This window comes from Vigna unguiculata, chromosome 9 (genome assembly GCF_037176805.1).
Source record: "Vigna unguiculata cultivar grain cowpea cultivar isolate G323 ecotype 2 chromosome 9, ASM3717680v1, whole genome shotgun sequence".
Taxonomy (NCBI): Eukaryota; Viridiplantae; Streptophyta; class Magnoliopsida; order Fabales; family Fabaceae; genus Vigna; species Vigna unguiculata.
This window is the reverse complement of record NC_140800.1, coordinates 32,428,007-32,451,905: the sequence shown is the minus strand read 5'-3', so window position 1 is coordinate 32,451,905 and position 23,899 is coordinate 32,428,007. Positions and strand designations below refer to the sequence as shown.

The window sequence follows — 23,899 nt, the reverse complement described above, 5'->3', positions numbered from 1 at the left end:
ACGCCTGTAGAAGTAACCCCTGGAGAATGGTATGAAGAGAAATGGGGAATTAATCTGGAATGTATCATTATAAACAAAATGTTTCCAGCACGTTTGATGTGCGTATAAGGTTAAAAGATCCACGCGGATTTCATATGCCGGCTGTCTATAGCCCTTTGTACACCTGACCTCATTACACTAGAAAGAACTTATACTTTAGCCATGTATGGGAATATCTGTTTATTCCTTTTTCCAATTCCAATTTCAATTTCATTAGAAACCATTAATGGAAAATTTTACCAAACCAGAAAGGGTGACATTTTCCAGGAAGATTTTTGGCTCAAAAATATGACCCAACAAGCCGAACAAAGTGAACTTAAAACAGCTGAAAAAACAGACTTGTTGATCCATCTCCGAAAGTCCGAAGATCAGCTGGTTTTACCAAAGCCCTGCATAATGGGCAAGTCCGTTCTCTCTCAAACCTGAAAAACAGATGTATCTTTGTTGGTTAAAGAGAACTGATGAAAACGATTATGAAACAAATCAGTACATTTTATCGATTTTTTTAATAAAAGTACTTGGACAGGGAATTAATAATGATAGACAGATAGCTAGCCCACCCTAAAAAATTATCTACTATTACAATCCTTTAGTTCAGTTCTCTTAAATATGTAGTAAGCTTTCAATTTTCCGAACAAGGAATTCAAAACTGACCATTCAGATACACACTCCTCACAGAACATGTGTTTACAGCTCAACAATATGGGAGCCTGCATCTTCTCCTGACATATAGCACACATGTCACCAGCGGCACTCACCTGCATTTAGTTAATCACTGTCAGAAAGGATGAAAAAGATTATTCGACAAAACCCAATATTAGTATACAAAGCTTTTTCCTTAAATGCAGAAAAGATCTCGTTAAAGAGGAATAAATGAAAAACATAAGGTCAAAAGCAAACATAATATAGAATAAATGTATGAAGTAAACGCCAATTATCAACATAATATAGATTTTCAACACATGGATCACTCCCCACACTATTATCCAGAAAAAGTAATGTTTTATTTTCTAAAATACAAGCACTACGTGCTAGCAATCCACTAAATAAAATTTATGAATGACATGAGGTCATATTATTCTGGAATGGAGACAATGCAATGCAAGCATATCCATAGTCCATATCTAAGGGATTCATGAGTGGTCATACAATGATAATAGAAAATAGAAGGGGAAAAAGCTAAAAGAATGATAACAATATATAACATAATTTTACATGTTATTTAAATTAAAACATGCAAAGATTAGATATTATGATGTTTTGGTCAGCTTGCTCAGCTGTGACACAATTAAGAATTGAGGTCTAACATATTTCTTCCCTTTAATATCTTTGATGGCCTAGTTTATAACTATTTCCATTTCATATTTTTTAAAGATTGACAAGCTTAGCATCTGCAAGAAACCCTAACCATCAGCATAGAGCTATGTTCTCAAATTTTAGAACATAGTTTGTAAACATTATCACACTTTTCACTATTTGCCAGAGGTTTGGAGTTAGAACACCATGAGGAGTGGAACAGAACCAAGAGCAACAAACAGTTTTAAAATGTGAATATTGCACAGGTTGCCTCATCTGACACATCCAACATGATTGCTGTCTGCACCACTGCATAAAATGAGTACCTCCTGTTCATGGGAGAGATGCAGCCTACTAAGCCAATTTCTCTATCCGGAAATCCTATTGCCTTCCTTTCACAGTCTTCCACACATGGCATGAACAAAACACCATGGCCATCAAGGACACAAATACCATGGAAGAACCATCGCATGGTGCTGTTGTTTGTCATAGCTAATTCAGACTGCTTTTCTAAAAGCAATCACAAAGGAAATTGCAGCCATCACGAAAAAATATTAATTTTGAAATGATAGCTCTCCAAATGAGATTATAATTCTTATTTTTGAAGAAAATATGACACTCCACGTAAAACCTAAACTATACATATACAGGAACCATCTTCAATTCATGTCCAGTTGTAAAAACACTACCTCTGACAACCAGAAGTTATTTCTAGCAATTGCACAACCGTCTTCAGGAAATTCCTATTTCTCATGTAAAAGGATCGCCTACCCCTATTTCTTCCTCGAAAAAATTCTGGATTCCAACTTTCCTCTATATTTTTTAGTTTCTTTCCTCCCCCTTATTCCCTTCCTTTTGTGTCCTTTCTTTCCCTCAATGTCTTGTTTTTTTTATGAATCTGAAATTCAGATTTATTATTTGTAATATCATGTTCTATTTTCACAAACAAATTGTCCTTGACATAAATTATGTTTAACAAATACGTTCACATTCTTAATTCTGAAGTTATATTCTCTGTGGAGTCAGTACTCGGTTCTTTGCATCCAAGCATGGCATACCAAAGTTCTATTTTCTTACTCTCTTTTGTTCAGTTATTAATGTATTTCCTCTTTGTTCCCTTAATTTCATGAATTGCGATACTTTTGGAAGACTTTATTTCTTATAGGTTTCTAATTTATTGTTCTTGATAGACATACATTCTAAGTTTTTTATTTTACATATATATTATGCAGTTTTTAGGGTGTACATAGTCTACAACACCATCCACCATAATAAGATTGCTATTGCCTTAGAAAAATATTAATCAATCACATTTCACAATCGACATTGTATACTCCTTTGCATTAAATTCTTAAATAGTAATGTCACCCGTTCCATGATACAATATTGATGTGCAATAATTTACAATAGCAATAGTAATTATATGTTAAGTAATAAGATAGGAAACAGTTGCCTTAACTTATATTACAATTTATTATATTAACTTAATTACACATTCATGCAACTTATTATGGAAAGAGAGAATAGTTAACGCCATAGAATTATAAAATTAATCTATTTTCTTTTACAAATATGGTTTGTACTTAAAATTTGTTACTATATATCAAATTTAACGCAATTAAAAGCCCGAGACAGAAACTGACATACTCAATTTTAGATATATTGTGTGCATTTACAAATATAAGGCAACAATTACGAAACCAAAAATGGCATTAATATAAATAAATTGCAACAAAGAATTGATAAGTATCCCTTGTAATTGCAAGTATTCAGATTCAGAGTTAATCAGAACATTCCAAAAATTATTTACCTGTTCTGTTGTAGCATAAACCCCGTAATGAACTTCCTTTTTCGATAATGCTTTTAAGGCAGAAACAAAGCATTGGACCTAATAAATACATAGAAGGTTGAATAAAATGGAACATTTTAGGTTCATGCACAAATATTATTAAACATATCACTATAGCGTAAATGCCAATTTTAAAGAATGAAAACATACCTTCTCAACTACTGATGTTAGCTTGAAAGTTAAATACAATCCTGTGGTCAGTGAGGAAAACAGACTTCCATAATCTTTGTTCAAGAAAAATCGGTACCAAACTGGTGTTGGCAACAAGGCACGATACAGCAGAAGAGTGTACTCAATCAGAGTTAACATTTGACCCTAGAAATAAGTTAAATGCATTCAGAAGATTGCAGGAGAAAACTATACTTCAAAAATGCTAAAATGCTTGATAAAAAGCAAGGAGCTACTCAAACCTGCCGACGAAAGTTATGGCCTCTTCCATTTTTGTAGTAAATGAGCAATAAACACTTCAAAGCCATTGCTGCTTGCCGCACCAATGTATCTAAAAAGACAAATGTACATTGTGACCATCAATTCCAACCAACCAAGCGACAAGATTTGTTACAAACAGAATTAAAATTATTACATGCCTGGGAAAACACCAATATCAAGGGATAGCCAAGACACCAACAAACAATTAACAAGGACACCCCAAAAGTCTTATTGATATAGCATCAAAGAGATTTGCAAAGATACTAATTATTGGTGTTGTGAAATATTTCGTAATGCAAATTGGCAGGTACCATTTTTCCTCCGAAATAGCATTCAATGAAAGAAAACCAGTCAAGTATTATGCAAACAGCCAAATTTGAGAGAGAGAAAATAATAGGACATAGTACTTCAAATGGAAAAATACTTCAAGAACATGAATCTTGGCTCACGACTAAAAAAATAAGAACATGTTTAATATTGTAAGTAACTCATTAAGGTTTCACCAAGGTCGGCTGCATGGCACACTGATGCAAAATATGTAACTTAAAAATTCTCAGATATGCATCAAATCCATCTATAATACTGACAGTAACACAATGATAGTCTCCACAATTCATGTAACAATATCAATTCAAATGAAAGGAGTGGGGAGAGGAGGGGCTACATGTTTTCATGCTCAGATCAAGACTAGACGCAAAGCTAAAACTTGTTTTAGCTTTTAAAATAAACTGTTATCGCAAAGTTGTGTAAGTGAGAATGTAAGACACATTTGTATATAAGCACTTATTTCAACAAGCTCGTCTAAAGGTACGATTGTGTAAAGATTTTAGTTAAACACATTCGCTGTATCACATGAGAGCTTATTCACAAACACTAAATTCAATAAGCTTAATTTGATAACCTTCACCAAGAAAGCTTGTTGAAATAAGCTAAATGGAGCTTATAGAAGGATTTTAAGCTAGTTTTCTAAGCTTAATTACTTTAGATGTGATGAAATAAGCTCAGAGAATCTGAATAAAAGCTCTTCCACAACACCCGTTAAAGAGGCCTGAAATGAGTGGGTATAGGGAGATCAAAATTGGCCTTACTATGTCATATTGGATTAACACCACCACCACCCCGTCCTTCCCAAGGAATGCACTGATATCATCAAGCAATGACTGTACATAGCACAAAAAGGGCCAAAGTCGAAAAACGAGTAAAGAACGGTCAACATTTTTTGTTGATAAAAGTTTAGGGTGCTGAAGGCTCTCCCCATTCTAAGGCAAAGGAGAAGTGCAAAACAACCAACATCAACAAAGATTCTCAATAAGATTATAGATCACCCACCAACAAGAGACCTTAATATTCAAACTCAATTCATGCGGTTTCCAAGAAAAAGGTTGACCAGGTAGGCAACCCCCATTGGCAACAAACAGTTAAAATTTATCTTCAAACCAGTTTCATTCAATTTTGACCCAGAGCCACTGATTAAATGCAAAGAACCCTTTTATTGTACTTCCGTCCTTCCACAATCAAGATATATTTCAAAATAGAAATGAGTTATGAAGTATGGAACAAAGAGAAAAGGAAGTCTTCAATTCCATCATTATTAATCAAGTAAATAATCCTACTGTTGTGTTAAAACTTCTGAGTTTGTTACACATTAATCAAGCATAAACAATCAAAACAAAGTGCTTAGATTTTTTACCAAACACGTGCTATTAATACACATTTCATGTCTCTGTCCAATAGAGAAATAAAAATATCTAGCATAAATAAAACATAAAAACAATGTAACAACGGCACGTAAATAGAACTAAAACGTACCGTTAACCAAAATGATGAATATTGTATGCCAGAAAGGTGGAGTTGTCTTTGGTGGAAGCATGGCCAGTGGGTATAAAAGATCATCATTTCGATACCACCAGTAAATGCATATAACATGCAGCATAAAGGCAAAAGAGATACCAAGAAGAACAGAGACTTTCCGATCTCCCTGCGAAAATGAACATGAATTGAGACTCCTAATTTTATTTTCCTCTGGAGACGAGAGGATGGGATTTTACACATAAATATTTCATTTGGGAATGGAAATCTAAAAGAAATTACAAAAATCTGGGTATATCACCTTCAGGGCAGTCTGCTTCTTAACAATTTCATTTGACTTGAACATCACAGCTGATATACAAATTGTGACAAAGAAACCTGCACGATCCCATAAATGAATAGATCATAGTTATGTCAAAAGAGCCAACTCAAAAGTAGAATACCCGAATAAACTGAAACTGTATGTGAGAAGCAGTTTACTGCCACCCAATACAGTAGAACCAATAAACTAAATATAAATAACAGAAAACAAACCACAATTCTTCTTTCCCCAATTAGAAGAGGTAAGAGATTGCAAAGAAGAAGATAAGAATCAATCATGGACTCATGGTCACAGGGAAAATAAAAAAGCAAGCAGCAGTGTTCTTCAACAATAAAGATTTGATATAATCAACTAAGAACCATTAAAGAAACAAGAGGAATCAACATAATCTCGAATTAACTTTACAAATTCCTCTTTACATCTCTAATGATTACGAAATTCCAATTTCCTTGCAAAGGAGAGGCACCTCCGTCTAATATAACAGTAAACGAAACAAAGGTACAAGCACATTCCTACATGATCCTCAGCAATTGTTTCAGGTAACCTTTTCTTTCACTCTACCTCTATCCTAGGCTAGTACACGGCGTGCTGAAACCCAAACAGCAGCCCACGCTAGCTTTATCCTAGTTTGAACAGTAAACATTTATCAAGAAATAAGCACCAAAAATTAATATAAACCAAATCCGTATCAGGTATATTAGTTGATACTATTTTCGCAGCTTTTGTCCCTTAAAAGAGCAAGCAACATTTCTCTGACCAACCATTATTCCACCAAGCATATCACGAGAAAACCAAGACAGGCCTCCAAATACAAGGCGCAGAAAAAGCCAAGATATGTTAAAGCACAACTATCAATATCAAGAGCACAATGCAAAAGAGCATACCCCAAACAAATCATATCATAGTCACGCCAACAAGTCAAGCATATACAATCTCTCTAATATCTGAGCAAGATAACTAACTTCACCCACATCCTCAAACTCTAGCACATACAACAAATCAGAAATAATATAATTCAATGGCTTGATCACGTAGTTAGCATTTAAACAAAAAACCAACTTGAGAGACCAAACTAAACACCAGAAAGAAGCAGTACCTTGCAAATGCTGGCGGATGAAAACAATCAACAGCAAGAGGGAGAACGGAAGAATCTGTTCAATCCACTTAGCAACCTGCTGAATATCATACCTCTGGTAGGTAGAGGAAGACGAAGAAGAATCCCTACCGCCACCAATCCCATCATCCAAAGACACCAACGGCACCCTCTCCTCAGCCATTCGCCGGCGAGCTTCCGACGACAGCATCCCGCTCCTCCCAACTACCGCCGCCTCCTCACATCCAGGTTCCCCAGCGCGGCTCCGCGACGACGACGGCGACGAACCGCTCTCTTGCTCGCCGGCCCCAATGATGCGTATCGCAACCTCCTCAGCGCCGCCGCAAGCATTATCGCCAGAGTCAGAGGCCGAAGCAGAAGCAGCAGATTCAGCCGGCGCCTGAAACCGCGGGCGCGTCCGGGGAATGATAATCACAGGCTCTGCGGAATCCTCGCGCGTGCAGTAATCCATCACGAGAGAGAGCGGAGAACGGAACGGGAAACTCATCCCGAACCACGTGACAGCGCCCCCACCGCCGGCATCGCTTCCAGAAGACGACGACAACGAGGACGAAGACGAAGACGACGGCGACGACTCCATCTCTCCGAAACCCTAACCTCACCTACCTTATATTCCTTATTCCGTACGGTACTCTCCTATCAGAATTCACAACAGCATTCGTTTTGCGTTGCGAAGAGTTTCTTGATTAGACTATCGGGCGCGAGCAAAGAGATGAAGTTTGACGAAGGAAGAAAAGCAAGATACGTAGAAGAAGATTAAAGTGAAGATGAACATGGCGAGAGAGGGTTTAATGCGAACGCGGATCGTGCGATGCGATGCGATGGAGATGCATAGCGCAAGCAGAAGAGGGAGAGAGGAGAAAAGTCAAGGTCACGAAGCTGAAACCTTCTCTTTCGATTAATTTTGTTTGTGACTGTGTCGGAGCGTGTGTGAGAGGTTGACATCGATGAACCAATGATGATAAATGAACCAACGCGTTTCATTGGATATTATTATTGTTATACTTTTCTTTCCTTCCACCTTCCCTTCCAACGGATCCCGTCACCTCTTTTTCTTTTTCTTTTTTTCTCTTTTTTTTCCTCCTTTTATCGTTATTAACTTCTTACTCCGCTAAATTTTTGGTAATGATTCTCTTGCTAATTATATTTAAACGTTTTTTTAATTCCACCATTTTTTACAAATTATTATCTCTAAAATTTTGACTACAAAGGTAGAATCTTATCTGTGTACATGACACTAAAAATTATAAATATAGAGGATTGGTCGGGAATTTATTTGTTACTTCCAAAATTTGGAGACATTCCGGTTAAGTTAATACAATTACTTTTTTCTCTCGTTTTTTTCTTTTCAAAAATGCACCATTTCCATTGTTTTTACCTTTTTCATCAAAAAAAATCGAAATATTACAATTTAAGTGCCAAAAATATTAATTCCAGATCTTCATTAAGAAAACCCACATTCGTATTTAAATATGTATAGTCTTAAAATCGCTTTAGAACTTCAAAAGTTCCAATAAATGCTTTTTTGTATGACCAATCCTATTTATGTTTATTTATTGAGTGTGATGGATCAAGAATTTGAAACTATTCGACTTTAATCAGACACACACCACGATCCGTACATCCTTAAACATGAAAAACATATAATTGACTAATCCACCACTCTTTAATCTGAAGTCTAACAGACATTAACGCTAACTAGAACCATTCATAATCAAAGACACTTAGTACAGTTTTTTTGTTTGTTAAGTCTTAATTTAGATATGATTAGTCTGCGCGCCACGCTTACGCCAAACGTAAGAAAAGCGAGACCCGCAATCACCGCACGAAGCTAAACCAAAATAAAAACACATCGGTAAAAAGCAAGCATTATTTTCTCTGACAGCACAGATAGAAACGAATCTTCCTAGTATCTGTGTGGTTTTTTTTATTAAGATTTGGCGGTTGAAAGTTACATGGTGTCAGAGAGAGGAGAAAAGAATATTTTTGAAGCTCAGAAGTATATAACATGAATGAAATGGAACATCTTCGCATTAGACTAACCAACGTAAGATACATTGTGCAAACATGACAAGTATCTGATATCTGTTTTTCAGTTTTCAGCTTTCGGCAACACAACAACTCCACTTGTCTTTCAGCTTTCGTAACTCTCTCAAAGCTTCAATTGGAGACTTGCACCCTACTTTCTCCTGCAGAGATTTTTGCATTACTTGTCATAGTTTGGAACAGAGAAATGAAAATGTGGCATGGGACAAACCTGAATCTGAGGTAGGTGAACCCTCATAAATGGGTTGGTCTCCATTTCTTCCTCAATGGTGGAGGGAGTTGTAGGTTGGCCAGCTTGGTTCTGATTCTTGGCCCATGTTAATTTCTGCTGTATCTTCAAATTGTCTGGTTCAATTGTCGTAGCAAATTGCAAGTTCTTCACTGCGTACTATAAACACAACCAATTCCAACCCTTATTATGTAGTAAACCTAACCAGGAGTTGTTTACAATTGTTCTGGTCAAGAAAAGTGCCAGATAATTCTTAACCAAAAACAAAAAGAAAGAAATATTTTTAACCATAGCTTAAGACTTGCTTAGGTCAAAAAATCTCTGTCCCTTGACCATGGGAGTAATTCTCTTATTTATATCATAATTAGTTACAAAATATTGATCCCCAAGATTCACCAAATAATAACTAAAAGAAAACCCCTTATCTAATTCTAAAATATTTCTTAAAAATAACAACATCTCTCAGAAACAAGATTATCTTCTACTCCTAAAATATTTAAGGATATAACAACCTCATTAACTCCTAAAAACGACACCAAACCCAGAACTTAATTCGGTTAATATTCTCCCTCGGTCGGTGCCTCCCCGATCCGATACCAAAATCCACTTGTCCTCTCAGTCTACAACCGAATCACTCCTCTGGTCCAGTACATAGCTCTCCAAATTTTGCACGGTCTCGTCTTCAAAACGAGGCGAGCAGAATTTGTCTTGTCAATAACTACTCCTCACCACTTTCCGTAAAATCATCATTACTCCCTATCTTCACGCTCCACAATTTCAACCTTTTAAATTAATTTAATCAACCGTTCATAAACCGAGCTCTCACTCCTGCAAATATCAAAACTCCAAAGCAAATAATGACTCGTTTATAAACCGAGCTCTCACTCCTGCAAACACCAAAACTCCAAAGAAAATAATAACTCGTTTATAAACCGAGCTCTCACTCCTGCAAACACCAAAACTCCAAAGAAAATAATAACTCGTTTAGAAACCGAGCTCTCACTCCTGCAAACACCAAAACTCCAAAGAAAATAATAACTCGTTTATAAACCGAGCTCTCAATCCTGCAAACACCAAAGAAAATAATAACCCGTTTATAAATCGAGCTCTCAATCCTGTTCATAAACCAAGCTCCTAATCCTGGAAACAGCCAACTGAAGAAAATAATAACTCGTTTACAAACCGAGCTCTCAATCCTGCAAACACCAAAATGAAACTTCTTTTAACCTCGAGTGTATGAACTCGGAATTTAGCATCGAGTGTACAAACTCGAAATTTTAACCTCGAGTGTATAAACTCGGAATTTTAACCTCGAGTGTATAAACTCGGAATTTTAACATCGAGTGTATAAACTCGGAATTTTAACATCGAGTGTATAAACTCGGAATTTTAACATCGAGTGTATAAACTCGGAATTTTATCATCGAGTGTATAAACTCGGAATTTTAACATCGAGTGTATAAACTCGGAATTTTAACATCGAGTGTATGAACTCGTAATTTTATCATCGAGTGTATAAACTCGGAATTTTATCATCGAGTGTCTAAACTCGGAATTTTAACATCGAGTGTATAAACTCGGAATTTTATCATCGAGTGTATAAACTCGGAATTTTAACATCGAGTGTATAAACTCGGAATTTTAACATCGAGTGTATGAACTCGAAATTTTATCATCGAGTGTATAAACTCGGAATTTTATCATCGAGTGTATAAACTCGGAATTTTATCATCGAGTGTATAAACTCGAAATTTTAACATCGAGTGTATAAACTCGAAATTTTATCATCGAGTGTATAAACTCGGAATTTTAACATCGAGTGTATAAACTCGGAATTTTAACATCGAGTGTATGAACTCGGAATTTTATCATCGAGTGTATAAACTCGGAATTTTATCATCGAGTGTATAAACTCGGAATTTTATCATCGAGTGTATAAACTCGGAATTTTATCATCGAGTGTATAAACTCGAAATTTTAACATCGAGTGTATAAACTCGGAATTTTAACATCGAGTGTATAAACTCAAAATTTTATCATCGAGTGTATAAACTCGGAATTTTAACATCGAGTGTACAAACTCAGAATTTTAACATCGAGTGTATAAACTCGGAATAGAACACATAGGTTCTTTTAACCTCGAGCACATAGGCTCTTTCATCTTATTTCCGATGAAGCCAATCTTTATTGATTTAAACATGATTAATGAACTTTTAATATATCTACGAAATTCCCGTTAATAATTCACATAACATCCCATGTATATATATATGACAATTGTAATATTTATATATAAAACATTTTATAAATTTCTTAATTTTAATTAAATAATTTTCACTTATAAAAATCATACCAAATAAATAGTAAATTATAAGATATCATCAAAAAAATTAAGCTGATTAAAATAACATACTATTATAAAATAATTATGTTTGTTATTTAAATAAAATAACACCAGAACACATTTATATCTAGTAACAATAAATTTATTTTAAAGATAACTAGTAATATTTACTATAATACTCACATTTTAACATATGTATCAAAATCTTAGTTTTATATATTTAAACAATCTTATTTTATAATTCTAACACCATATAAAATAATTATATTGATATTTTGAAGCAACTTTACGGTAGATTAAATCTTCCTAAATTGTTAAGAATATTTTCTTAAAACTCCTCTAAATATAAAATACTTCACACTAAAATTTATTTATTTAATAATATTAAATAAAGTATTAATGAGAAACATACATTTTAATATAAATAACACAACACATATTTCAAAGGCAAACTTTAATGTAAAAGTCATTTAGTTTTATGCATTGAAAAGGACGACGAGTAATTAATTCATAAAACTTGTATTATTCATTAATTTCACTATTTTGCTCTTTTTCTAATAAAATGGTTAAAAATAAAAGGAACAATCGATAATAATAATTCTTTTATATAAATATATTTTACTATCTTTTAGCAAATCAATTTATTATTCCTGTACACACAATTAAGATTACATTTCCGACAATATATTAATCATTCTAGCTTTTTATTTTTAGTGCCCTAAAGAAATCATTTAATCAAATTTGTAAAACTATTAAATTTATACTTGTGACCCCTACATAATACAAGAAGAGTAGAATGATTTATGATTGTGATCAGGAAATTGTTTAGACTTTCTGGTTTGTAATTTTTGTCCAATTTTTTTTTTATATCAAAAAATAGCAACATACTTGGAACTTTGGGTTTTTTCGTACCTGTATTGAGAAAGAGCGTGAGCTTCAATCGCAATGAATAATTGTTGATCTGTAAGTAGAAACTGAGCATAGATCGATCATCTTCTCATGATTTGCATATGTCAAAAGTTTCTTGTAAATATTGCAGAGGCGTAATCTGCTACTGCATGTTTTCATTGAGTTTTTTCAGTTGCTCTTGATGACGAAGGACTTCCTCCAGCCGATGATGGGTATCCTCGGTCTCCTTCCAAAGTATCTCCCTTTCTTTGAGTATTTCTTCCCTTAAGAGTCGTAGATCTTCTTCTGCCTTCTTGCGTGATTCATCTCTATTTTTTGTTGTAGCGTTTCTTATTGAAATTTGGTGGAGTTGGGATCGAGTTTTACCGGACCCCACGGTGGGCGCCAATGTTCTGGTCAAGAAAAGTGCCAGATAATTCTTAACCAAAAACAAAAAGAAAGAAATATTTTTAACCATAGCTTAAGACTTGCTTAGGTCAAAAAATCTCTGTCCCTTAACCATGGGAGTAATTCTCTTATTTATATCATAATTAGTTACAAAATATTGATCCCCAAGATTCACCAAATAATAACTAAAAGAAAACCCCCTTATCTAATTCTAAAATATTTCTTAAAAATAACAACATCTCTCAGAAACAAGATTATCTTCTACTCCTAAAATATTTAAGGATATAACAACCTCATTAACTCCTAAAAACGACACCAAACCCAGAACTTAATTCGGTTAATATTCTCCCTCGGTTGGTGCCTCCCCGATCCGATACCAAAATCCACTTATCCTCTCAGTCTACAACTAGAGATGGCAAATAAACCCGTCCCCGTGGGTATTGCCCGAACCCGTCCCCGTTTTGACGGGGAATCCCCGCATTGACTGGGTATGGGTATGGGTATGGGGAATCCCCGACTTTTTCAGTTGGGTATGGGGATGGGTATGGGGATGTACATATACCCGCCATAATACCCGTCCCCGCCATATCTCCATTCTCGTTTAAATTATTAAAATATTAACAATTAATCAAGTAACCCCTATATATATATATTTTTTTTTTCTATTTTTTATTTCTTTTAATTATTTCATTTGTCATGAAACTCATTCTCATCTCCAATATATTTTTTATCTTATCATAACCTTTATGTAATTATGTTAAAATGATGTATGTTAATTAAAAAAAAAATTATGCCTCACATTTGAATATTTATATTATTTTTTAATATTTTTATTTATTATAAATTTTTCTTTCACATGAGAATGTTTATACTCTCAATTTAAGATAATATAAAAAAAATTCTTTACTTATTATTATTATTAATTTTTGTTTAATTTGAAGAACTCTTTTGTTTCATTAAAATAATTTTCGTTATTTTTCAACCATTAATTATATGTTAATATTTGAAAAGTTTTCTTAATTCTCTAAGATATTTTTCGTCTTATCATACCTTAGTTATACATTTGATTTCCTTTGTGGGATTTTTTTCGATAGTCTCCCAAATTATTTCTAAAACACACATTTGTTAGTTTTTTAATATATTTATTTATTTTTTTTATTTTCATCATGTAGAATAATATTTCGATATATTCTATCTAATTATTTTTTATTTTATAACTCATTATTAATCATAATGTAATTTTTTCACTTTAAATTCTGTTTGAAGTGGTTAAAATTATATATATATATATATATATATATATATATATATATATATAATGATATTTAGGAATAGTATATGATAATTCACTACAAGAAAAACATGAAATGGTGACTAATTTAGTCAGTAACCCATATCAGTCACTATTTTTCGTCATTGATGGTAGTAGTTGATTTATTGTCTGAATCAATGACTAAATTAGTGACCGATTCAATGATCGAATCTATACTTGATTTAGTGACCAATTTAATTACTAATTTATATGTAATTTAATGACAAATTTTTTGGTCACTAATGATATTTCTATTTAATTTTAACCACTTCAAACATAATTTAATAATTAGTTCTGTAAGGTAAGGTATTTTTCATTTTATCATACCTTAATTATACATTTGATTTCCTTTGTGTGATTTCTTTCGATAGTCTCTCAAATTATTTCTAAAACACACATTTGTTAGTCTTTTAATATTTTTATTTATTGTTTATTTTCATCATGTAGAATAATATTTCGATATATTCTATCTAATTATTTGTTATTTTATAACTCACTATTAATCATACTGTAATTTTTTCCACTTTAATTGTATAAATAACTTTTATTTACTACAATATAAAAATTTAATGTAATTGCTATGAATATTTTTTTGTCACTATCCAACATATATTGAAGTTCAAAAGATACAAAATCTATGTCAAAATTTTATTATTATGTTTATTATTTGTTCTTTGTGTCATTTTGATCAAGTGATGTATTATAACTTTTATTAGTGTATAAAAAAGAGATTCATTATAATTTAAAAAATTGAAGTAAACAAACATTTAAAATATATTTTAATTTGAATATTTGTTTTCCTTTTATTATTATGTTTATTATTTATTCTTTGTGTCATTTTGATCAAGTGATATATTATAACTTTTATTAGTGTATAAAAAAGATATTCATTAGAATTTAAAAAATTGAAGTAAACAAACATTTAAAATATATTTTAATTTAAATATTTGTTTTCCTTTTATATTTTTTTGAAATATTTTTTAATTTTATCAACTAAGTTCATCAATGTTGTAGTTTGCAAATTTAACAAATGTTTTGGTTCACATAAAATTTTATTTGGTATTCTAATATAAAATGTAAACAATTATAATTTATTTTAAGGTATTTGACATCGAAGAAAATCCTCCTAATATTGAATATTTCATAATATTATGTTTTCTTTACCGTAATTTTTTTTCTTTTATAAAAATTAATATTGAAGTAGTTAGAACACGGGTACGGGTATGGGTACGAGATTATACCCGTTACCCGGTGGGGATGGGGATGGGAAAAAAGTTTGATACCCGTTGGGTTTGGGTATGGGGATGGGGATGAATTTTTTATGCGGAGATGGGTATGGGATAGCGAAACCCGTCCCCGCCCCGCCCCGTTGCCATCCCTATCTACAACTGAATCACTCCTCTGGTCCAGTACAACAATAATTAACACAACCCACTTCTTTAAATATAAGGACATCGTACAACTTACATTGAATATCTAAATAGTTTTAACTTTGTACCAAAATTTGGTACAAATGATTCTCTCATATATTGCAAAACTCTCAATCAATGTCTACATAATTAATTTGGTAGAAATGAACCTCTAATACTTCCATATTTTCCATATTTATTTGTAGTGAAAAATAGATTGTGTTGGATGTTAAGGTAGAAATCACTTCACATGTTTTTTTTTCTCATATATTTTTTGAATTCCTATTGTTCCTTTATTTTCATTTTATTATTAATTAGTGTATAACTTAAAATTAAAAATGACAAAAATGTCAATGTCCTACAAATAACAAGTGCCAATAAAATCTGATAACAAGTAAATACTTCAAATGAGTGTTTAAAAATAATAAATAACAGATAATTCAAGTAAATACTTCAAATGGGTATTTAAAAATAATAGATAAGAGATAATTTAAAACTCATTTAAAATTCGTTTATAAATAAATTGGGTAGTTGATAATGAGTAAAAAATTAAAATTAAAATTATATTTATATTTATTAGATTAAATTTACTTAAAATTAAATTAATATTATATTAATATCATGATTTTTTTAAATCTTCAGATATTTTTTAATATTCTTTTAAATTTTCGTGTCGAACATGACATATTCTCATCCCTAAGTAAAATTAAAATGTTAGAATTTTTTACAAACACATGACCTGAGTTAATTATAATATTGAATTCATATTTTTAATACCATTTCATTTTATCATAATTATGACACGTTTATTAATATGGGAATAATATTAATGTTTCTAATGTTAATTTTTTTATTAATATTATTATAATAAAACTGATATAGTATAAAGAAAACCTTTAGGATATAGATTGTCATGCTTATATTAGTTTTTATTTTTTCAAGAATTAATTAATTAATTCTTGAAAAGAAAAAAAAAAACTAACCCTTAACCAGAAATCAAAGTCTTCCGGAAATTTCTGGTCTGAACTTCATCCCTAGTGTCTTGTATAAATTAATTTGAGTTTATAGAAAAGCTTATTTTACTTTTTTTTTCTCTATTGCAAATCAGTATGGAAAAAAGCATCCCAAAGTGGAAACATGAGCCTTAACTTTCAAAAAAAAGTCCACAAATATGGCGTGGGTCCAAAATGATCATTGAGAATAGTCAGCAGCAATAACTTCTACAACCAAAATATGATCATAAAGAAAATCATGCAAGATGCTACGAGAGTTCTAGAACACAGGATTTTAGTACTATGTTACGTTACCTCGTGTCCACAGTAAACTCGGGTTTGCCTCGGTAACGAACCTAATGTGACACAGAGTGACTCATACATCTCTTCTGCAGTTCCTTTAAAAAATTTCCCACAACCAGCAATAAACTGCACAAAAACCAATAAGAAAATAAATCAAGATTTATAATTTTTATATTTTTTTTTCCAATAACTATTATCTTTTGGAAATGTTCCATAAAATGAGAAAGCTAAGTCTGATTAGTGAGTGATCTTACCAGTGTATCTCCGGTAAAAACAGCCGGTTGCTCCTCCTCTTTGCCGGTGACATAATAGCTTATGTGACCTTTGGTGTGGCTGAGCAGGTCACCAAACGGTTAATGTGTACTCAAAAATTGAATTAACAAATAAACGACAAAATTAGAGTCCTAATATTTGAGAAATGCTACCATGGTGTGTGAAGACACAATATATTAATATCAGCCCCGAGGGACACTCTATCACCATTTTCAACCTTATCGGTGCAACCCTTGACGTTATCCATCGAACCACCATAGACTCTAATTCCAGGCACCAAATTCTTTATCTTTTCATTTCCACCAGCATGCTCCCTGCAACAATGAAACAAAATTTACAAGCAGATCGATGATCATCTCAAGACTCAAAACTGAAATACATATAGCAGCCATGGAAGAAAATGCAGAAAAAGTACTGAGATTCATGACCAAACAAAATAAAAGTATGGTAAAGAAGAGTAGAAATTAGTTAGCACCCATGATGATGCGTGGTGAGAACGAGCTTGAGATTGACCCCATGCGAATCGGCAGCTTCTAGAACCTTCTCGGGCTCTATAGGGTCCACCACAGCACCTTCTTTCGTGCTCTCGTCAACGATTCTACACAAGTGCAAAACCAAATAGTTATAACAAGAAACAGTGAAGCATGAAGAACTAGAACTTTATGTAGAATTGCATCATATATAGACTTACAAGAAGGAATTGTTGTCTTGCAGAGAAGGAACGTGATAGATTTTCATGGTTTGGTTTGTGTTTGTGTGAAATTACTTTAGTTTTAGGAGAAACGATATCAAGATTCACTACACAAACAGGGTAGCTTCTGGTTCTTTTTTGAGTTAGTTTGAGTTCAATGCGAAACTGAGCTATGTGGAAAAACAAGACGCAAGGAACATACTTCGTGGTTACGATGGTTGGTCATAAACTGCCACGTGTCTCTGACGTGTCGAAACAATAAGCAACGTGAAAGTAGAATTTTTTCACATCTGGTCTTTGTTTTAAATTTTTTCCTCTTAATACTTAATGCTTAATAAAATGGTTGTTGATAATATAACATTATTTTTGTTCAATAAGATTAAATTAATTACATTTCTTTTCAGAAAACGAAACATTCAAATAGATATTGAAACGTAAAGTTAAGTTTTAACAAATCAAAAATACGTTTTCAGATTTAATTTTTCCTTTTTTATGAAATATAGATCATTATAGAGAAAAATCCCTTCTATATTATATATAATACTTTTTCTATTTTAACGGTAAGTGTTTTTTTTAAATTAAAAGAATTATTTTATCATTTTTATTCTTTAAATAATTATTAATTTAAATTCAATTTTTTTAACTTTGTTTTTAAGTAATTTTTTTTTAAATTAAAATAATTATTTTATCATTTTATTCTTTTAAATAATTATTCATTTAAATTTAAACATTTTTATAGTTAGATTAATTATTTATAATAACAAAAATATTTTAATAAAATATTATTTTTTGATATATTTTTCTGAAATTTAATATCTTTTAATTAATACAAAAATATACATTTGACCATGCCTTGAGCCGCAAGTATGAAAGTGTCTACAGGAAAAGTAATAACGGGTTCTCTTCTCTGATATTGTGAAATTCATAAGAAGGTTCCCCAGAGTGTGGATATCCTATTTATGAATGGACTGGAATCCTTGAAAGAGTGATGACAAGAAGTAGAAATGCTAATAATAATAATAATTATTATCTATAATATTAAAAGTTCATAAAAATATAAATAATAGTAGAATAATATCCTCAAAATTATTAAATATTTTTAAAAATATATCTCCAAAATATTTAAAATTTAAGAATATATATAATATATATTATATAGATAGAAATTAAATTAAATATATTTTTATTTTTTATAAAGTATAATATTAAATGTTAATAAATAATTAAATATAATATATAACAAAAATTTTATTGAGATTTTCTTTATCATCTTTTAAATTTTTCATATATTTTATTCATTTTTTTTTTCTAAATAAAAAATTAAGAAATTAGATACAAATTCATTTTTTTTTCTACTCTCATTTCTTATATGTTATCTTTTATTTTTTAAGATGAAAAATATAACTTTCTTCTATTTTTGATAGTGAAATATTAGTTTAATAGTTATTATTTTTTCATTTCGTAAATTTTTTGTATATTAATATTTTTATGAATATGGAAGTAAAAGTTACGTGTTATATTTATAATAACCATTTTTTAGTTTTGACATGATTATCATATTTTTTTTCTTATAGTAATTACGTCTCTCAATTTTTTCTTTAATTTTGATAAATTATTTTTAGTCTTAAACTTTTTTAAATAGGTATATTGATAAAAATCAAATAATAGATTTATTTTTTGTAAGTGATAAAAGGAAAAGACATCTATGAAGATTAAAGATTCCAAATACATATGATAATTTGCTTATTGGATTCTACAATTTCGAGATGGACATTGGGATTTGAACGAAATTTGTGAAAGCAACATTTGTATACTAGAATATCTTTTAGTTTGAGAATATGAATGGCCATTACTTTTTTGGTGAACTTTGTTTCTCATGGTCTTTTGTGTAATATAATAAACCCTAACTTTTTATATGATAATGCTCCTACAATTGAGTTTATTGAGTAGGTAAATGTCTACATTTTATCTTTGATGTCTAGTGAAAAAAAAAACTTATTTAAGTTTACACACTCCTTGTTAACCTGATGAAGACCAAGAAATTCAGGGTGAGTGATTTACTCCAAAGTTTCTCAATGATATTAAATGCTCAGGGATTCCCAATCATAGGATTAATTTCAAAGTTTGTGTACCTATCATGCTTTTAAGAAACATTGACCAAGTAAATGGTCTTTATAAAGGTACAATGTTGCAGGTCAATGATTTAGGAAAAAATATTATTTATGCTACAATAATAATAGGCAAAAATATTAGTGATAAAATATTCATACCAAGAATGAACTTGACTCCTTTTGATTCAAGCATGTTTTTCAAGTTTCAAAGGACACAGTTTTCAATATGTTTATACTTTGTGATGGCAATAAACAAAAGCTAAAAGGCTAAAGACAAATTCTCTCTAACATTATACTTTATCTTCCTCGTCCCATATTCACACATGGACGACTATATATAGCAGTTTCAAGAGTAAAAACAAACAAGGATTGAAAATACTAATTATTGATATAAATGGAAATATAACCACTATAACTACATATGTGGTTTACAAAGAAGTATTTGAAAATATTTAATAAGAGGTATACAAATTAATCTTAGACTGTTGCAATTCTTTGTCCAAAATTGTATTCTTTTGTTTTATGAATCCCATTTTAAATGTAACAAAGTTTTATGTGTTCTATATGTGCAGATGATTATGAACTTCTCTAAAATAAAATTCAAAATGGAGTTGTATATGGATGTTTATAACATGTATATGTATAAATGTGCCGATGATTATGAATTTCTCTAGAATAAAATTCAAAATAGAGTTGTATATAAGTTTATAATGTGTACATGTATAGATTTAAAAATTCAACCTTCATATTGGACAAAATAATAATTACTATTATTAGTGTTGTCATGATTGTGGATATTTGAGTCTGTTGAATAGAATATGAACATTGTTAAATTAATATCTCTTATTTTTAAATCATATTTATTAACATTATTTAAACCGTAGTATCTATTTTTTACTTTTTAATTTATTTCTAATTGTTATGAAAAATAAAATTCAGTGGTCTTAAAATTAATCCCGCGTATAAAAAGATCAGAATATTTCATTAAAAATATAAAAAGGTTAATTGATTGATTTTTGTTTTAAATTAAAATTCCATTATCTTTGAACGAAATTAACAATTCATTAGTCTTACATATTTATCTTCAGGCAATTTCTTCCTGGACTTCTATAATTTTATTTTTGCATTCTAATATTTTTCTCATTTTCATTTTGATTTTTAATCGTATAATTCGAAAGTTAAAAGTTATTTTTGAATTATGCTTGATTATATAATCTGAAAATTAATTTTAATTTTTAGATTGTATAATTTAAAAAGAATAAATAAATTTTGAATTATATAAAAGTTTTTCGAACTGCATAAACCAAATATAAAAAATAATTTTAAAATTGTAACAAAATGAAAAAGGAATTCATGAGGGTAATAGAAGAAACTCTTTTAGAACACCCCCATAAAACTCAGTATGCACCGTTCTGCGAATTTTGCGGGAGGTATAGTAAAAAAGAGGAAGATTGTTTACATTGGGCCGATAGGATCCGGTCCATAAACGAAAATTGAAATTACTTATGTGACATCTTGCAATTTCAAGCGTTGACAGGAGTAGGTTTTCGCTTTTCCGTGCACAGCCAGAACCCACCGCGTCGCGGAGAGAGACGTTGCAATGGGGAGGAGTAAGCATCTCCATTCTCTGTTATCTATTCTACGCTCTCTCGTTCGATTCCTCTTCGTTGCTTCGTTTTTGTTTCACACCATTATAGTTCATTCGTAGTTGCGTAAGCTTTTCGAAATTTTTATGTTCCCTTTTGTTCTTGTTCATCTTTAGGATTCATTAGATTTTGAGGACAGCTAGATTGAAACATGCTTTGAATAAAGATACATTGCATCTTTGTATACAAGCTGACAATAATGTTTGTAGCCGTTTTAGCTGTTTTGTTTATGGAAGCTTCATTGTTGCCTCTGGTTTGTGTTTGGTAGATATTATGACGGGCAATACGTTTAATATTCGCGTCGGTGAAATTTATGTTATGTACAGTTCTGTTCGCCATTTAGTTTATCTAACAAAGAAAAAATGGGTTTGAGTTATTTTTTAATTGTTTAAAAAGTGTCATAATTTTGAAGTTGTTGCTACTCGAATACATCTCCTCTGATCATATATTCCATTTTTATAATCAAATGTAAGCAAGTTGATTAATTGTTTTCTTTGAATTTAAACGCATACATTTTGTTATTTGTAAATTCATTGGCTGCGGTTGTCCTTTGTATTTTTGTTCATGGTCATCCCCTTGTTTGAATGTTACATAGTTCTACATGAAGAGTTACGCTATTGATATATGCCTGCTGTTACTCATGGTTTATGCTTCAAGAACATGTCAGTTTTTCTTTTTTTCCTTTACATTGTTTACATTTTCTACCGGAAAGGCCACTATCAAGTCACATGTACAGGGCTTAGTCTTGCAGTGGCATATTGTTTTTCAATTCTCTCATGAGTTATGACTTAAGCAGTTGTTTGTTCTGAGATCTTTATAGTATTGATATCAGTTTAGGAGACTATTCTGTGTTTTAATGTTGTTCCCTGTTCACCTACAGTCCATGTGTCATTGATGACTGGTAATATATACTGTAAATTTTTAGAATGATATTTGAATGAAATTGGTATTATATACTGTCATATTCATGGCATGATGGTGTGTGTTTTAGGGCCTGCAAGGTGTTATAGGCAGATAAAAAACAAACCATACCCCAAATCACGTTTCTGTCGTGGTGTTCCTGATCCTAAGATCAGAATTTACGATGTTGGTATGAAGAAGAAAGGTGTTGATGAATTTCCCTTCTGCGTCCATTTGGTTAGCTGGGAAAAGGAAAATGTTTCAAGTGAAGCATTGGAAGCTGCTAGAATTGCATGCAACAAATATATGGCAAAGTTTGCTGGAAAGGATGCTTTCCACTTGAGAGTCAGAGTACACCCATTCCATGTTCTTAGGATCAACAAAATGCTTTCATGTGCTGGAGCTGATAGGCTTCAGACTGGAATGCGAGGTGCATTTGGAAAGCCACAGGGTACATGTGCTAGAGTGGCAATTGGCCAGGTCCTTCTTTCAGTCCGCTGTAAGGACAGTAACAGTCATCATGCACAGGAGGCCCTTCGTCGTGCTAAGTTCAAGTTCCCTGGTCGTCAAAAGATCATTGTTAGCAGGAAGTGGTATGTATTTAATATTAATTCTTTTGACAGCAAGCTTTCACATCTGAACACGAATACTTCTAGATTAGTTAATGTCATTTTTTTTTACTTGAGTAGAGTTTCTGCTACAATACCTTCGATTTAAAAGGAATATATTTATGTTTTCTGAAACAAATCCTTATATCTTTTATCCATTGTCATCCTGTGACTGGGTTGAAATTACTGCCTGTTCTTAAGATGGTTTTGATTCTGATTTTGATTGGAGTTTACTTAGTCCTTTGACATTAGGATATCTTTTATGCATTTGATTTGACTGTTATTTTAACTGCTTGTTTAGGGGTTTCACCAAGTTTAGCCGTTCTGATTATCTCAAGTACAAGTCAGAGAACAGGATTGTGCCTGATGGTGTGAATGCTAAGGTAACGAAAAGCTACATTTGGATGTACTAATCGAACATATTGAAATTTTACTGTTCATGCTCGAGGACCTTTATTTTTTTACCTAATTCACACTTGGATATGGATTTGTTTGAAGAACATTTTTGATTATGCATTCAGTGGGTCTATTTTTAGCTTATCTAATTTACAAATTTCTTCATGCTGTCTTGCAGCTTCTTGGGTGCCATGGACCACTGGCAAATCGTCAACCTGGAAGAGCTTTTCTGACGAGTGCTACTGCTTAAATGGCTGTTACTTGAGCTTTTCTCATTTATTGTACCCGTAGTATTAAACTATATTGAGTTTATCTCATCTTTTACAAACCATCATGAATGGAATGAGTGGTATTTTTTGTTCGGATTTCCTTGCCTTGATGATTTGTTTGATGGTAGCATAATGAAAAAAGTTATGATTGATCAGATAACTTACCATTCTATCTCCAGTGAAAACAACTGGTTGCTCACCCTGTTATACTAACAT

General features: G+C 31.6%; 3 protein-coding genes across 4 annotated transcripts; 1 reads left to right on the top strand and 2 right to left on the bottom strand.

Moving 5' to 3' along the window:
• Positions 1–32: 32 nt before the first annotated feature.
• On the bottom strand, positions 33–7,827 carry LOC114163284 (uncharacterized). Its single transcript, XM_028047500.2, has 8 exons — positions 6,841–7,827; positions 5,724–5,800; positions 5,423–5,591; positions 3,595–3,683; positions 3,335–3,499; positions 3,146–3,223; positions 694–797; positions 33–461 (listed from the first exon to the last, which is right to left on the bottom strand). The coding sequence occupies exons 1-8, from the start codon at positions 7,436–7,438 to the stop codon at positions 356–358; spliced, it is 1,386 nt and encodes a 461-aa protein (XP_027903301.1). The 5' UTR covers positions 7,439–7,827; the 3' UTR covers positions 33–355.
• A 990-nt stretch (positions 7,828–8,817) lies between these two features.
• LOC114162996 (hydroxyacylglutathione hydrolase cytoplasmic-like) lies at positions 8,818–17,913 on the bottom strand. 2 transcript variants are annotated; one of them, XM_028047033.2, is made up of 7 exons: positions 17,754–17,913; positions 17,538–17,660; positions 17,215–17,376; positions 17,044–17,122; positions 16,802–16,915; positions 9,116–9,292; positions 8,818–9,047 (listed from the first exon to the last, which is right to left on the bottom strand). In XM_028047033.2, the coding sequence occupies exons 1-7, from the start codon at positions 17,798–17,800 to the stop codon at positions 8,958–8,960; spliced, it is 792 nt and encodes a 263-aa protein (XP_027902834.2). In that variant the 5' UTR covers positions 17,801–17,913; the 3' UTR covers positions 8,818–8,957. The 2 variants fall into 2 exon arrangements, with proteins under 2 accessions (XP_027902834.2, XP_027902835.2); XM_028047034.2 differs by having other exon boundaries at positions 8,818–9,037.
• Positions 17,914–21,245: 3,332 nt separating this feature from the next.
• On the top strand, positions 21,246–23,779 carry LOC114163188 (large ribosomal subunit protein uL16). Its single transcript, XM_028047340.2, has 4 exons — positions 21,246–21,474; positions 22,502–23,003; positions 23,320–23,401; positions 23,593–23,779. The coding sequence occupies exons 1-4, from the start codon at positions 21,465–21,467 to the stop codon at positions 23,662–23,664; spliced, it is 666 nt and encodes a 221-aa protein (XP_027903141.1). The 5' UTR covers positions 21,246–21,464; the 3' UTR covers positions 23,665–23,779.
• Positions 23,780–23,899: the final 120 nt, after the last annotated feature.